Here is a 14183-nt window from a genome sequence, read left to right on the forward strand (position 1 = left end):
GGAGGCACAGGGCAACTCCAGCACCTTCTCAGGTTGCTCAGGAAGCCAGTGGCAGAACTGGAAACTGAACTACTCGGTGGCTGCCAGCCTCGCTGCAGTGCCCTGACCGCTGGACCGTGGTTCCCATCCCTCAAACTCGCACCGGGGCGATGCGGAAACCAACTCGCACGTCCACTCTGCTCGTAAAACGCAGAAGCTTTCAATGGGGACAGATGGACACGCAGGGCCAAGTGCTTTCCTAAGCATAATTTGTTGTTGCGGTTCGGAAATGATTATACTCCAGTTTTCTTTTATCTTGGAATTGCCAATTCAATGCCTGATTGAAAGCTTTGAGACTTCTGAGGGCTGAGCTCCTACGTTACATTTATGAGAGATGCACGTGCAAACACTAGCAGATAATCGCATGTGCGAACGGATACTTTTTAGGCTGCGGTACATTTGTGTGTGCAAATAACTGCTTATGCAAGCCCTTGGCCCTCAGCGGCCATCTGTGTCCCCATTGAAAGTTTTTGCATATTGTGAGCAGAATTGAGGGGAAGACTGTCTCCCGCCAACGCCGAGACCACACCTGCTCGGCCAGTGGCGCGCGGTGGACACAGACCCTCCTGAACCCCTGGCACATCTGGAGGAGCTCCTGGCTGTGAAGGGGTGATCCCCTCCTGCCTGCACGGAGATGGAGACACTCTGCTTCACTGCAGCCCTGTTGTCCCTCAGGGGATGGATTTTTGGAGGAGCTCAGTCCACCAGACAGTATTTAATCCCCAAAGCACCTGCCGGGCACACCAGCAAATGTTGGCTGGTTTGCACCACGGACGGGCAGTCCCTGGTCCCCAGCGGGAGCCTCCCTGGCCACAGGCACAGACCCCAGTCCCAGCACTCAGCCCACATGGGATGTCCCGCAGGATGCTGCCGGAGCTGCCAGTCTCTTGCGGGAGTTGGATGTTGGCCCTATGTCCAGCTCATGGGATTATTTAAGGATACTTTTTATTGCTTAGGTCTGTTAGACTCACTATGATCGTTTTCTAAGCTGATCTTGCTTATAATTAGTAGCACAACTGGAGGTGAGCGGAGTTGAGGATGCTCAGTGCCTCACTGGGCACACGGTATCTGAAATAATTGAGCTGTAATAACCAGCTCAACCTCTTGCCCGTTATTTGAGCGACTGTCTTAATGGTGTTTCACAGACCCTCTGTGAAACATGTGAGACTGGCAAGATGTCCCCGGGGCTGGCCGTGACCCTGGGTGATGGTTCCCGCCGTTGTCCTGTGCCTCGGCCGCCACGCGGGTGTGCAGAGCTCCCGCGCTGACCCTGCAAAGGGCTGTCCACCCCGGTGGGTGAAGCCACCATCCTCCTGGGGTCCATCAGGGGGACCCACCCTTCTGAAGACATCCTGACCCGTCAACGTGGCGACTGTCTCTCAGGGTGAGCTGAGAGGAGAGCAAACAAGAGAACCCGAGGGTTTTCCATTATCAACACCTTTACTGGAAAACGTGCATATCCTAAAATACGTCTGTGTTCCTTATCTTTGTCATTGGGTTATTTTTTCCCCTGATATATTAGGTTTTGGTTGTTTTAGCTTTCGTTTTTGTTTCATTTTGGGCTTTTTTTATTTGTATTCTATCGATCCAGCGTTCTTTTTTTATTATTCATAGGATTGTAAATGGAAAATGTACATGGAGATGGACGGGGATGAAATTGCAATAACCTACATAAAAGATGTGACATTCAACACTAACCTACCTGATGTAGAGATTTTAAAGATGACAAAGGTATTTACAGCCTTAAAGCTTTCACGAATTCACAGATCTCAAACAAAGACATTAAAATACCACAGCAGTCGACTTTTGTGCTTGCAGAAGCTCAATCTCTTGACAGCTTTTAAATAAAATGCACATTTTAAACAGATTTGTATCATAATAGGAGTTAGGTATTTTGGTTCTCTTTTAAGCTGACAATAATGTTAACAATAGAAAAATAAGAGAAGGAACTAATTTATATTTTCTTGTTTTAATTCCATGTTATATCCTCTGAATTTATTACCCCTTTTAAAGAAAAGAATGTTCAAAAAATTACTTTCCTTTTCAAGAGAAGAAAGTGATTTAAATGTTCCAGTTTGAAACTTCATGTGATTTGTCTGGGGTTTTTTTTTCCTCTCTCTTTTTCTTTTTTTTTTTTTTTTTGACATGGTTTTAGAACTTTTACAGGGTTCTAAAACTCCCTCTTTCATGCAATGATGGGTTGCAAAGACCGAAACCCGTCAGCAGACAGTACAGCACTGAACATCTGCAATTCACCGTCACTGGGCTTTTTACCTTATTTCAGAACCTGCCTGTAAATATTTACCAGCCAGTATTTAGACTCCTTTTACCATAAGCAACAGAAGCTTTGTTAATGCAGAGGGCATTCTGTTTGCTCTTAATTGTTTTTATTAATATGCTGCACTTGATAATTGCTAACAAAATAAATTTCCAAATGAAAAAATATACGGCTTGATTACCTATGAGAATGCTGCTCTAATGTGCACTGGTAAAAATCCCCAAGCTCCTGAATGCTTTTAACCATGAATTTTTGGGGCAAAATTGTGGGGGAAACTTTGGTTATTTTTTTTCTAAAGCAAAAACTGAAAATCAGATTCTCAACAGTCGGAATTTTAAGGAAAATATGAAAATATGACTATTTGCCAAAAAGGATTCTCGTATTTAATTCACACTAATACTGTTTTTATAGTTAGTGATTTCTGGAACAACACTTGTGATTTTTTAAAATTGGTATTATTTTGTTGCAAAATAGTTTTCTGTTTAATTTTCATCTTGGACAGTTTAATTTTTTCCTTTAAAAAAAAGGGGCTTAAAGTTAAATAAACTAATAACCAGATACAATAACATTAACTTTTCATGTAAGTCAGCATTTTTATGTCTGTCAGGGAATATCTCTGAGAATCTCCAGATATTTATTCTTGCCGGCCTCTGTCAGTCTAGCAGAAAAAAACTGTGTGTGCACAAAAATGAAAAAGGTTTATGGCCCCGTGAAAACATTCCATGTTGTCTTACCTACTGTCTGTTATTTATAGAAATCTCTTCTCAATTTCCTTCTTTAACCAAGGAAGTAAATAATTCCAAAATATATTGCTTTGTCTCCTAAGATTTTTAAGAAAAGTATTGATGTTAACAATGTGGAAGCAGATGAAAAAAGGCAAACGTTGAAAATATCTTTGGGGTGTTGCAGAAACAAGTCAGGAGATGAAGAGCACCTTATAAAACTCCCACCATGTTTTTTTCAGCCACCGTTTGTAATGGAGAAATGGATTGTGGGGATAGAAGAACACCAGTCTGTAGAATGTATTGTTACGTATGAGGTAAGCTCTAAGAAACAAATAAAAAAAATTGTTTATCCAAGATAAAGCCTACACGGGAGGTGTGGAAATAGCATCCTCTGGCTTTGTTATATCCTATAATCACGTCTCAGCAGCGTGTAATTAATTGTCAAATCTAAAGTTCAGAGCAAAAGCTGAATGAGGTTTACAGAGACAGTGTCCTCGGGCTGTTGCCTGGGACAGCTCTTTTTCTCGAGGAGGAAAACTCCTTTTGCTTGAAGTGTAATGGTCAGTGTTGTTTGCCTTACTTGAAGAGACTGGGTTTTTTACCTTTTCAATGAAGTGCTAATTAGGAGAGCTGAGAAGCAACAGGAGAAGAAAAAAAAAAAAAGAGAAGTCAAGAGTAAAATAGGGTAAAATAAAACCTGGGAGACAATGCAACGCGATAGAAACGAGCCTTTGTAAAAAGAGTTTGCAGTTACTTACAAAAGCGTTTTAATAAAAAGCAATGCTGTGCGTCACAAGGAGGCGAATAATTGAGATTCTGGCTCTGTCCTGAGCAAGGGCTCGAGCAGTGATGGAGAGACAGGGAAACCCTGCATCTTGCTTGCCTGTCTCAGAAATGAAGAACAGTAGTTTCTTTCAGCCTGAAGTTTCTCACAGGAGTCAGAGGCCCTTAAGAGCAAACTGAAGAGCGTGATCCTCCAGGAAAGTTTTGTGGAGGGTCCCCCTGCAAAAAATACCTGCTTAATGCTACATCTTTTAGCAGAAAACGCCCCATTTGATGCTCACATTAATATAACTAGTAAAATACATTTTTGTGTTTGTAGAGGAAGGCCTTCAGATCTTTCCTCCACTTGGTACATAAATTGAGGCAGTTATTCACTACCACATTTTTAGCATAATCACAAAATGCCAGCCAAAATTATCTAGAGTCTAAAAATACTTGAGAACTGGCTAAGTGGTTTTGCAAAGCAGACTCTATATTGCAAACGCTGCTGCCGCCCAGGCACTAGTGGAAGTTCCCTCATAGGAGAGCTTAGTGGGTTGTGTGGTGTTATGTCCTCGTCTGCGTTGTGTCCTCATGTGTGTTGTGTCCTGCCCGAGCAGAGTGACGTTAGAGCTCCCAAAAGCACCAGGCACATACAAGCTATCTGCTGGAGCAAGGTGAAAGCGCAGGACGAGGTCGAGACAGTCCAGCTCATGATACAGACCTCGCTCCCCAACTCGGAGGGGAATTCACGGAGGAGATCCGACTCAAGTAAGTCAGTACAGTAATTTACAGAACTTTATTGCTGACGTGGGTAAGCCATATTCAGGGGGAATAGCAAAAAGTCAATGCCACTATTCTGTTCCAACAACAGAGCGAGCAGCACCATCTTGCAGCATCAGCTGGCATTGTGGTCCCTGTCATGTCTTTGTAGATGCACGCAGGAGCTCCCTGGCATGTCTGACAGCTGAAAGGCTAAACTTTGGGTCATAACATCTTCTTTATCACAATGTGATTTAGGGGGATGTCATGGTTTAATCCCAGCTGGTAACTAGGACCATGCAGCCGCTCGCTCACTTCTCCCCCAAGAGGGCAGGGAGAAGAGGGAGAAAAGGAGGGGAAAGGAAAAAAAACCCAAAACTCATGGGTTGAGATAAAGACAGTTTAATAGAACAATAACGGAAAAGGGTAATAATAATAATAATGGTAAAAGAATATACAAAATAAAGTAATACAACATAAGTCCCTCTCACCACCTGGTGATTGGTTGCCCATCCCATCCCATCCCGAGCAGTGATTGCAGATCCCTGCCCCCCCAGCCTACCCCCATGTATATACTAAGCATGACATCTATGGTATGGAATTTTCCTTTGGCCAGCTTGTTCTGTCTGTGCTCCCTCTCAGCTTCTACGGGAAGCTGAAAAAGTCCTTGACTAATGTAAAACATCACCTGGCAACAATTAAAACAATATGCATTATCAGCATCATTCTCATGCCAAACCCAAACCACAACAGCTAGAAAGAAAATTAACTCTATCCCAGCTGAAACCAGGATGGGGGGATGACCTGTGTGCTCCTCTAGGAAGCATGCTGGAAGCACTCCATGGCAATTAGCTACAAATCTTTGGTCTAATGTAGTCACTTGCAGTTGCACATCAACAGCTGACACAGAGCTCAGATCCTTCTGCTCCAAACCCCTGAATGCTTCACATCTTCCTCGTAAGCAGCCTTAAATACAGACACTTTTTCAACCCTGTCGTGGTTTCAGCTGGGATGGAGTTCATTTTCTTGCTAGCAGCTGGTGTGGGGATATGTTTTGGATTCAGGATGAGAGCGGTGTTGATAGCGCACTGATGTTTTTTTGGTTTTGCTAAGCAGTCAAGGCCTTTTCTGCTCCCCACACCATACCACCAGCGACTGGGCTGGGGGTGCACAAAAAGTTGGGAGAGGACACAGCTGGGACAGCTGACCCCAACTGACCAAAGGAATATTCCGTGCCATATGGCGTCATGCTCAGCATATAAAGCTGGGGAAGAAGAAGGAAAGGGGGGGAGTTTGAAGTTACAGTGTTTGTCTTCCCAAGTAACCATTACATGTGATGGAGCCCTGCTTTCCTGTAGATGGCTGAACATCTCCCTGTCGATGGGAAGTAGTGAATGAATTCCTTTTTTTGCTTTGCTTGCATGCGCAGCCTTTGCTTTGCTTATGAAACCATCTTTATCTCAACCCACGAGTTTTGTCACTTTTACTGTTCTGATTCTCTTCCCCATCCCACCATGGGGGGAGTGAGCAAGCAGCTGTGTGGTGCTTAGTTGCCAGCTGGGGTTAAACCACAACAAACCCCTTCCTTGGATCAGCCTTGGGTCAACCTTTCAATCCCCTCCAGTGCAGAAGGCCATTGGGAGCGGTGTTTCTGCCTACGGTCCAGTCTTCACTATGAGGGTGGTGAGACACTGGAACAGGTTGCCCAGGGAAGCTGTGGCTGCTCCATCCCTGGAGGTGTTCAAGGCCAGGCTGGATGGGGCTTTGAGCAGCCTGGTCTAGCGGGAGGTGTCCCTGCCCATGGCAGGGGGGTTGGAACTAGACGATCTTTAAGGTCCCTTCCAACCTAAAGCATTCTGTGATTCTATGATTCTTCCCCTCTCTGTTGGCATATGTGTACATATCCATGGTAGACTTTCCACGATGGCAGGCCTACTTTTCTCCAAAGTCTGTGGAAGCTGGATCGTGAGATCAGCCGGCAAATCTGCCCTTCCTGTCCAAATCTCTTCACCAAGACAAGAGAGTGCTCGGCTTTGTGGAGTCAAGTGTATTGGCATAGCAAAAGGATTTGGACTGAATTATAGTGCCCACAGAAAGCGTGCAGAGCCTGGGGTGAAGATGTGTTTCTCATCCAGGATGTCAGGAAGGCATGGGCTGGGAAAGGAGACAATGTCAGGAAGGCATCTGCTGGGAAAGAAGACAATCTCACACATCTCTACCCTCTATCTGTTGGGAATAATGGAGTTTTCCACAGTTGTTTTGAGGATTTGGGGAGCCAGGGCTTTCAGCAGCTTTTATCCTGGCTTTCTCTCCCTGCAACCCAAACTGAGCAGGAGTGCTTCGGCCAGCTCGTACCTCCTCCTCTTGGCCACCCAGCGCGCAGGCAGCTTTGCACAGATGTGCTCAGACACAGGGCACCTCCTGGAAGAGATGTGTGGGTGCAGATTGCTCTTGCTCTGGCCAGCGCTCTCGCAGGGGACACACATACCAAGGCAGTAGCCACAGAAGCAGCATGTGGGATGGCAAAGAGTCCCCTGTGGGCGATACGCTGTTTTGACAAGGACATGCTGCCAGCCTGGCAGACCCCATAGGTGCTCCTGATGGCCTGCTCTGCTGGGAGGAAGAGTGGAAATCTTCCCACTGCACTCTTCTTCCACAGCTCAGCCTGCCCCTTCAGGACAGCCTGTTCATCACTGGAATAGTGTTTGTTATGGCTTCTGAGGCTTGACTTGTTCAGTGAGATACATTCAATAATACAGTGGGCTCTACACTGCACTCTTCATTTCCTAGCTAAACGTTGCCGCTGACACAGTCAAACTCAACTCAGTTGACTCTGGCACAGTTCTGCCTTTAAGCTCTGCTGTTCTTTTTGTAAAGGTTGTTAGAGCTGGTTTTCTGATTGAGTTCACGGTAGGGCTGCAGGGTTGGGACAGCTGAGGGGCAGCACAAGAGCTGGAACAAGATACCAGTCAGTGGAGTGTGAACTTCTCCGAATATGTAGCACTACTGCCAAACGTAGAAGGGCGGCCTCGTGAATTGAGAGGTGCTGGGTTTGGACTACAGATACATCTAAAATGGGTGCTCTTATACCTAAGCATTTGTGATCCATTTGCAACACAACTGCGTTTTGTAACCTATAACATGTTCTAAAAATACATCTTAACTGCAGATTAGCTCTGCTGATGGAGGTTACCCTGGTTTCGGGCTGATGAGACATAAAGCCATACCAAAGTGTGGTGTTGTATCTCCACAGGTTGGCTCTGCTGCAGTAAGCCGAGCTGCTTTCATTTTTTTGCGGTGAGCAGTGGGAGAGCTTGTCTGTCCCTCTGGCACATGGCGGAGTTACATGAAGGCACTAATGTATAGTCAGCACCCAAGTGAATAGGCACAGTTCAGAGGAGGTGGGTTACCAGCCAGCGTGAAAACTGCACCTCAGCTCTAGCAAACCTTCTGGCCTGTCTTCTTTACCAGACCACCTACCCCGGGTTTAAAACACCACCAAATCCAAGCACAAAGGTAAGGGTAATACCTGTCTAAGAGGCTACAATAACCAGCAGTGAAAGACTGGTCAGGCACTGGAACAGCCTGCCCAGGGAGGTGGTTGAGTCACCATCCCTAGAGGTGTTTAAGAAACATCTAGATGTGGCACTTCAGGGCATGCTCTAGTGGCTGAGATTGTAGGTTGCTTGGTTGGACTCGATGATCTCAAAGGTCCTTTCCAACCATGGAGATTCTATGATTCTATGATTCTACCTCTGTGGGCTGCCACATAGAGCATTTAATTCAGTGTAGGGAGTTGGTGGCTCAGAGACCATATGAGGGAGAAGCCCCCCAGCCCCCGAGAGGTGAGAGGCAGCCCCACAGGGCACACTGGGGCTGGTCCCTGGGCTGGTGACTGCGGCTGGCCATAAGGAGCAGGGACCGAACAGCCTGAAGGCATTGAAGGAAGCCCCTTGTTCAAGACAGCATTGGCACTGGTCCCACAGGGAATGTGGTGGCCACCTGAGAGCTGATAACAAACAAAGACTCAAACTCAAGTCCTGCGCCTGCTTGCTTTCAGGTTTATGACGTCTATGTTTTACATCCACAGCCTCAGTAGGAGGGCATGGGGGAATGGCAGAGGAGATGGTGTCTAGCAAGTACATTTCAGCATGCATGTTTCTTTTAAAACCGTGACTTTCACGGAGGTTAAGAAGCAGAGAAGGCAATTCTCATCTGTCTTTCTGTGAAAGGAGGTTCATCTCTCAGTGCAGCTGGAGCTATCTGCTGTGGCGGTGTCACACTCGCACTTTGATAGGAAAGACAGTTTCCTTTTGACATATTTGACATTAAGTTGAAGTGATTTCAATCTCTCGGGATTCAAGCAAAGTCTGGGGAAAGGAAGAATGGAAGAGACCATCCATTACATCTTAACAGGAGCAATCCTAATGAGTACAGAGCTGCTACCCAGCTCCCACAAAACTCCCCATGGCGCCGATGCAGTGTTGCAGCAAGAGGCAGAGGGCTCACGGCATAGGGACTCTTTCCCTGGAAAACCAGCAAAAGGTGAAAGAGGAGCTGGGGTCCTCTGCTGAAGATAAGAACATTTCAGTCACACTTATGCTGCTTCAAGCTGGCAGGGTTATGCTTTCCTGTTGGAATTATATTAGCAATCTTTAAGGACAAATCATTCAAATCTCTCTAGAGAAAAATTATTTAAGCTGCTCCCCATGGGTTTTTGGCCAGTGCTGTGGCCTGGGGTAAGAGGAATTCCTGGTCTCTGCTCTACCCATAAAGTAGCAAACCAGGCAGCCCTCACAGTTCAAATGAAAAATTTACGACTGTTGTATTTGCTATAGGCTTTTGTGCAAACCACAAGACTGACTTTCAAAAGTGCTTCAGTCTGGTCCCTGGGAGCTACAACTTTTGTGTATGACCCCAGGGCTGTGACAGTAGGTGTGAGGGAACTGTAATGCCCTGAGTCACCCACAGTTAAGCGCAGTCTGAGCTATCCAGGCTGAAGCTCATCGGCTTTTCCACAAACAGAGGTGATTTTCTGCATGAAGCCAGACAGAGCGGTGTAGCTGGGGCTTAGACTCAGTATCTGGAGCATGTAAAGTGGATTGACATCTGCATTCGTACTAATAACAGCTACTGAAGTGGCTCTGGTTGTTGTGGTGTGTAGCAGTTTGAGGAGAAGATGGAGGGAGAAGAGGTGAGACGGGCTGCCGCAGCAGGGATTTGCACTGGGGTCTGCACTGCCTCCGTCTCTGTGCTTGGCTGCGACCGGCGTGACCTGGGAGAGACACAGGAGGAGGGCGATGCTGCAGCAGTGCCAGCACCTTGAGGTGCCCACTCCATGTCCTTTTGGAGGTTCCTGGCTCTTTTGCAATGAAAGCCATGGAAAAAATCTGCTGAGGATGGCAAGAACATTACAGGAAATGTTTAAAACCAGGTTGGGTTAAAAACACTGGGAGGCGCTTGGGAGTGGGAGCCCACCTGAACAGCCAAATGGGTAGTTCAGTAAGTGTCTTCTAGTCTAACCTTCATAATCTGCACTGGCATCAGAAATATTAGCATCACTTGCTATTTTTAGAGTCAAATATTATGTTCAACCGTAACAGTGAACATACTGAAACCTAGGACTATTTGCTGCAAGGCTGGGAGGGAAAGGGTGGCTTGAGATATGTTGAGGTTCTTCCAAGGCAAACCCTGGTGCCTAACCTCACACCTTTGGTAAACCGGAGAGCAGGTTTTTCCACCAATTCACAGAACGTTGACTCCTTTTCCATTTCCCCGCCAGGCATCGACAGCCAGTGGATGCAGACACTGCGGATGCACCAAATTGCCAAAGCCATTTCTCTGCAGCACGGCCACCCCCACAGCCCGACCACCGTCACCCACTACCTGCCCTACCTTCACAGCCAGGATTCCTACGCCGCTGCCGTGAGGAGGACGCGGGGTCCCGTCAGTTACCACTTCACGTCCATCAACCACTCCAGAAACTCCTCTCCCCTCTCGCACAGCTTGATGAGGAACCTCTCGAACCTGCACATAAACTCGAAGGGCAGCAGCACCTCCAGCACGGCCTCCGACACCCCTTCGGAGAGGGACAGGTCTGCCGGCAAAGGCAGGAACACCTCGCACAGCGGTAACTCCCGCAGCTCCTCGGACGGGCGCCGCAGTGGGACCAGCTCCCCGGTGCCCCCCCAGCACTCGGGGAGAGCCTGCAGGACTTCCCCGCCGGCAGCCCCCCCGGCCTCCCAGCACCGCAGGTACCCCCGAAGCACCCCCCAGCCCAAGGCGATCCCGGGCATGCCCCCGCAGGGCGAGAGCGAGCCCCGGAGGGGTGAAGGGGAGGGCAGGGTCAGCGAGGGGGGGTGGATAAAGGTGCAGCACACGAAGAAGCCCCACAGGCAGACCGCCGGCAAGCCAGGGAGGGAGAGGCCCAGGGGGAGCTGGCGGGGCCGGAGGATGTTCTGAGGGAGGAATTATTTGCCCCTTTATTTAACTGAACATTCAACCTTGAGAAGATACGCCTGCTCCTATTTAATTCGCCGCACCGAAGCCGGGACACCACCTCCCTTGCTGGCCAGCGTGGCCTGGGGCTGGCCAGTGGAAGGGAGGAGCTGGCCGCCTCTCCTCCTGCCATGGTCAGCGTCGAGGGATTCCATTTGATTTTCTCCCCTCCGTTTGGCTGCTCGTGTTCTCAGCTGACTGGATATCCACTGATTTGCTTAATGTTTCAATAATAAAATCAGTAAGGCACGGCCAGGGTGCCGTAACAAAAGGTTCTCTGTTTCATCCTTAGGGAAAGAGTTGTGCTGCTACATCCCCCCTCGCCTCGCTTATGGCTGCAGACACTGAGCCTGGCTCTGTGCGGGATCTCCTCACCCCTCGTTCAGGGCTATAGGAAGAGGCAGTATTTTTATCAGAACAGTGTAGGCTGAGAAAAAAGGAACACGGGGAGATTTTGCTTCAGGTCCACTCCAGTAGTTTCACTTCTCCACTTCCAGCTTCCATCCCCTCTCAGGAATTTCTCACCTCACTCTTACAACGGTCTCATGTCCATTCCTTACCAGTGGATGGCTGCTAAGGGAATCTGCAGCAGAGGTTATTTTTTCCTCTCTCCTAACAGTTGTGGACAGCAACATTGGAAGAAACAGATGGGCCCAGTCTGTTAATACATGGCTCTGTGGTTGGTGTCCCTGACACAATTTTGACTTTTTCGATAATGGGATGGCCTACACGGCACTAGGCTTGCAGGTCTCAGATGGAATTCGCCTTTCTGAAAGGGAGAAGAGGGTCTTTGCTCATAAGCTAGTGGGGCTCATTGACAGGGCTTTAAACTAAGCTTGAAGTGGGAGGTGGACAATATCAGGCTTGGCCATGACAAGCTGTGGGATGACACACCGAGGTTAGAGGGACAGGGTGCTAGTGAGAGCCCTCAGCCTGTTGCTCTGAGATGTGCTGGGTACACTGAAGCACACTTGAAGTCTTATGGAGTTGAGCCAGAGGCTCCTGAGGTAATAGGAACCAAGAGAGAAACCCCAGTGAAATACCTCAAGGGAATTAAGAGGTGTGCCTCTAAGAAGGTGACACGACCAACAGCCCAGATGAAGTGCCTCTACACCAATGCACGCACCATGGGCAACAAACAGGAGTTGGGAGCCACCATGCTGCTAGAAAGCTACAACGTAGTTGCCATTACTGAAACTTGGTGGGATGAATCCCATGGCTGGAGTGCAGCTATCAATGGCTACAGGCTGTTCAGAAGGAACAGGCGAGAAAGGAGGGGTGACGGCATTGCCCTCTACATCAAGAAATGGATAGAGCACGAAGAGCTGTCTCTGAAGAATAGCCACGAGCAGGTTGAAAGCTTATGGGTAAGAATGAAGAGACTGAGGCGACAAAGGGAACCTTGTGGTTGGTGTCTACTACAGGCTGCCCGATCAAGGGGAGCCTATTGACAAAGATTGCTTCTTACCCCAGCTACAGGAGGCATCGCACTTGCAGGCTCCCATCTCACTGGGGGACTTCAAACAGGCTGACATCTGCTGGAAAAGTAGCATGGCGAGCTGCAGGCAATCCGGGAGACTCCTGGAGTGCATTGAGGTTAACTGCTTAAGGCAGGTAATAGACAGCCATACCAGAGGGGATGCGAGACTGGACCTGTTGGTCACCAACACAAGTGAGCTAATCAGTGACATCAAGATTGGAGGTAGCCTGGGCTGCAGTGATCATGCACTGCTGGAGTTCTCACTGAATATGGATCAGGCAAGGAGTAAAGTCAGGACCCTGAATTTTTAGGACAGGAAACTTACAGCTCTTCAAGGAGTTAGTCAACAGGACCCCCTGGGAAACTGCCCTCAGGGACAAGCGAGCAGAACAGAGCTGGCAGATCTTTAAGGATGCTTCCCACAGAGTGCAAGAGCTCTTGATGCCCAGGTGTAAAAAATCAGGAAAGGAAGGCAAGAGACCAGCATGGCTGAGTTGAGACCTGCTGGTCAAACTAAAGGGCAAGAAGGAAATGCACAGGCAGTGGAAGCAGAGCCAGGTATCCTGGGAAGAGTGTAGGGATGCTGCCCAGTTGGGTAGGGATGGGGTCAGGAAGACAAAGGCACAGCTGAAGCCGAACTTGTCAAGGGGCGCGAAGAACAATAAGAAGGGTCAAAGAAAGAATACCCCCCCACACCCCCGATAAGCAAGACTGGCAAACTGGTAACAACGGACGAAGAGAAGGCTGAAGTGCTCAACTTTTTTGCCTCAGTCTTCAGTGTCAGCCTCTCTTCCCACACCTCTCGAGTGGATGGACAGCAGGGCAGGGACTGGGGGAGAAAAGTCCCTCCAGCTGTAAGAGAAGATCAGGTTCGCGACCACCTGAGGAACCTGAATATACAGAAATCTATGGGACCTGATGAGATGCATCCCAGAGTCCTGAGGGAATTGGCTGATGTAGTTGCCAAGTCACTCTCCATGATATTTGAAAAGTCATGGCAGTCAGGTGAAGCCCCCAGTGACTGGAAATGGGGAAACATTGCACTCATTTTAAAAAAGGGTAGAAAGGAGGACCCTGGGAACTACCGACCTGTCAGCCGCACGTCTGTGCCTGGGAAGATGATGGAACAGATCCTCCTAGAAGCTATGCTAAGGCACATGGAGGACAGGGAGGTGATTTGGGACAGCCATCATGGCTTCACAAAGGGCAGGTTCTGCCTGACCAGCCCAGGGGCCTTCTATGATGGAGTGACTACATCAGTGGACAAAGGAAGAGCTACTGATGTTGTCTATCTGGACTTTTCTAAGGCCTTTGACAACAGTCCCCCACAACATCCTTCTCTATAAATTGGACAGATACGGATTTGATGGGTAGACTATTTGGTGGATGGCGAATTGGTTGGATGGTCACATCCAGTGGTCAACGGCTCAATGTCCAGACGGAGATCAGTCACAAGTGGTGTCCCTCAGGGGTCTGTACTGGGACCGGTACAGTTTAATGTCTTCATCAATGACATAGTGGCACTGAGTGCACCGTCAGCAAGTTTGCGGACAATACCAAGCTGAGTGGTGCGGTTGACACGCCTGAGGGACGGGATGCCATCCAGAGGGACCTGGACAAGCTTGAGAAGTGGGCCCAT

At 48.2% G+C, this 14183-nt stretch overlaps 1 protein-coding gene across 4 annotated transcripts in view; it reads left to right on the forward strand.

Annotated features, from left to right (window-relative positions):
• MAP3K20 (mitogen-activated protein kinase kinase kinase 20) overlaps positions 1-11340 on the forward strand; it is a 96062-nt gene extending 84722 nt beyond the window's left edge. For 2 of the 4 annotated variants that reach the window (XM_054207725.1, XM_054207724.1), the window contains exons 17-20: positions 1654-1770; positions 3282-3356; positions 4425-4575; positions 10349-11332. In XM_054207725.1, the coding sequence (XP_054063700.1) occupies positions 1654-1770; positions 3282-3356; positions 4425-4575; positions 10349-11028 (1023 nt within the window). In that variant the 3' untranslated portion in view covers positions 11029-11332. Of the gene's footprint in view, positions 1-1653; positions 1771-3281; positions 3357-4424; positions 4576-10348 lie in introns of all 4 variants that reach the window. The other 2 variants (XM_054207728.1, XM_054207727.1) reach the window with 2 other exon arrangements.
• Positions 11341-14183: the final 2843 nt, after the last annotated feature.

This window comes from Rissa tridactyla, chromosome 7, assembly GCF_028500815.1.
Source record: "Rissa tridactyla isolate bRisTri1 chromosome 7, bRisTri1.patW.cur.20221130, whole genome shotgun sequence".
Taxonomy (NCBI): Eukaryota; Metazoa; Chordata; class Aves; order Charadriiformes; family Laridae; genus Rissa; species Rissa tridactyla.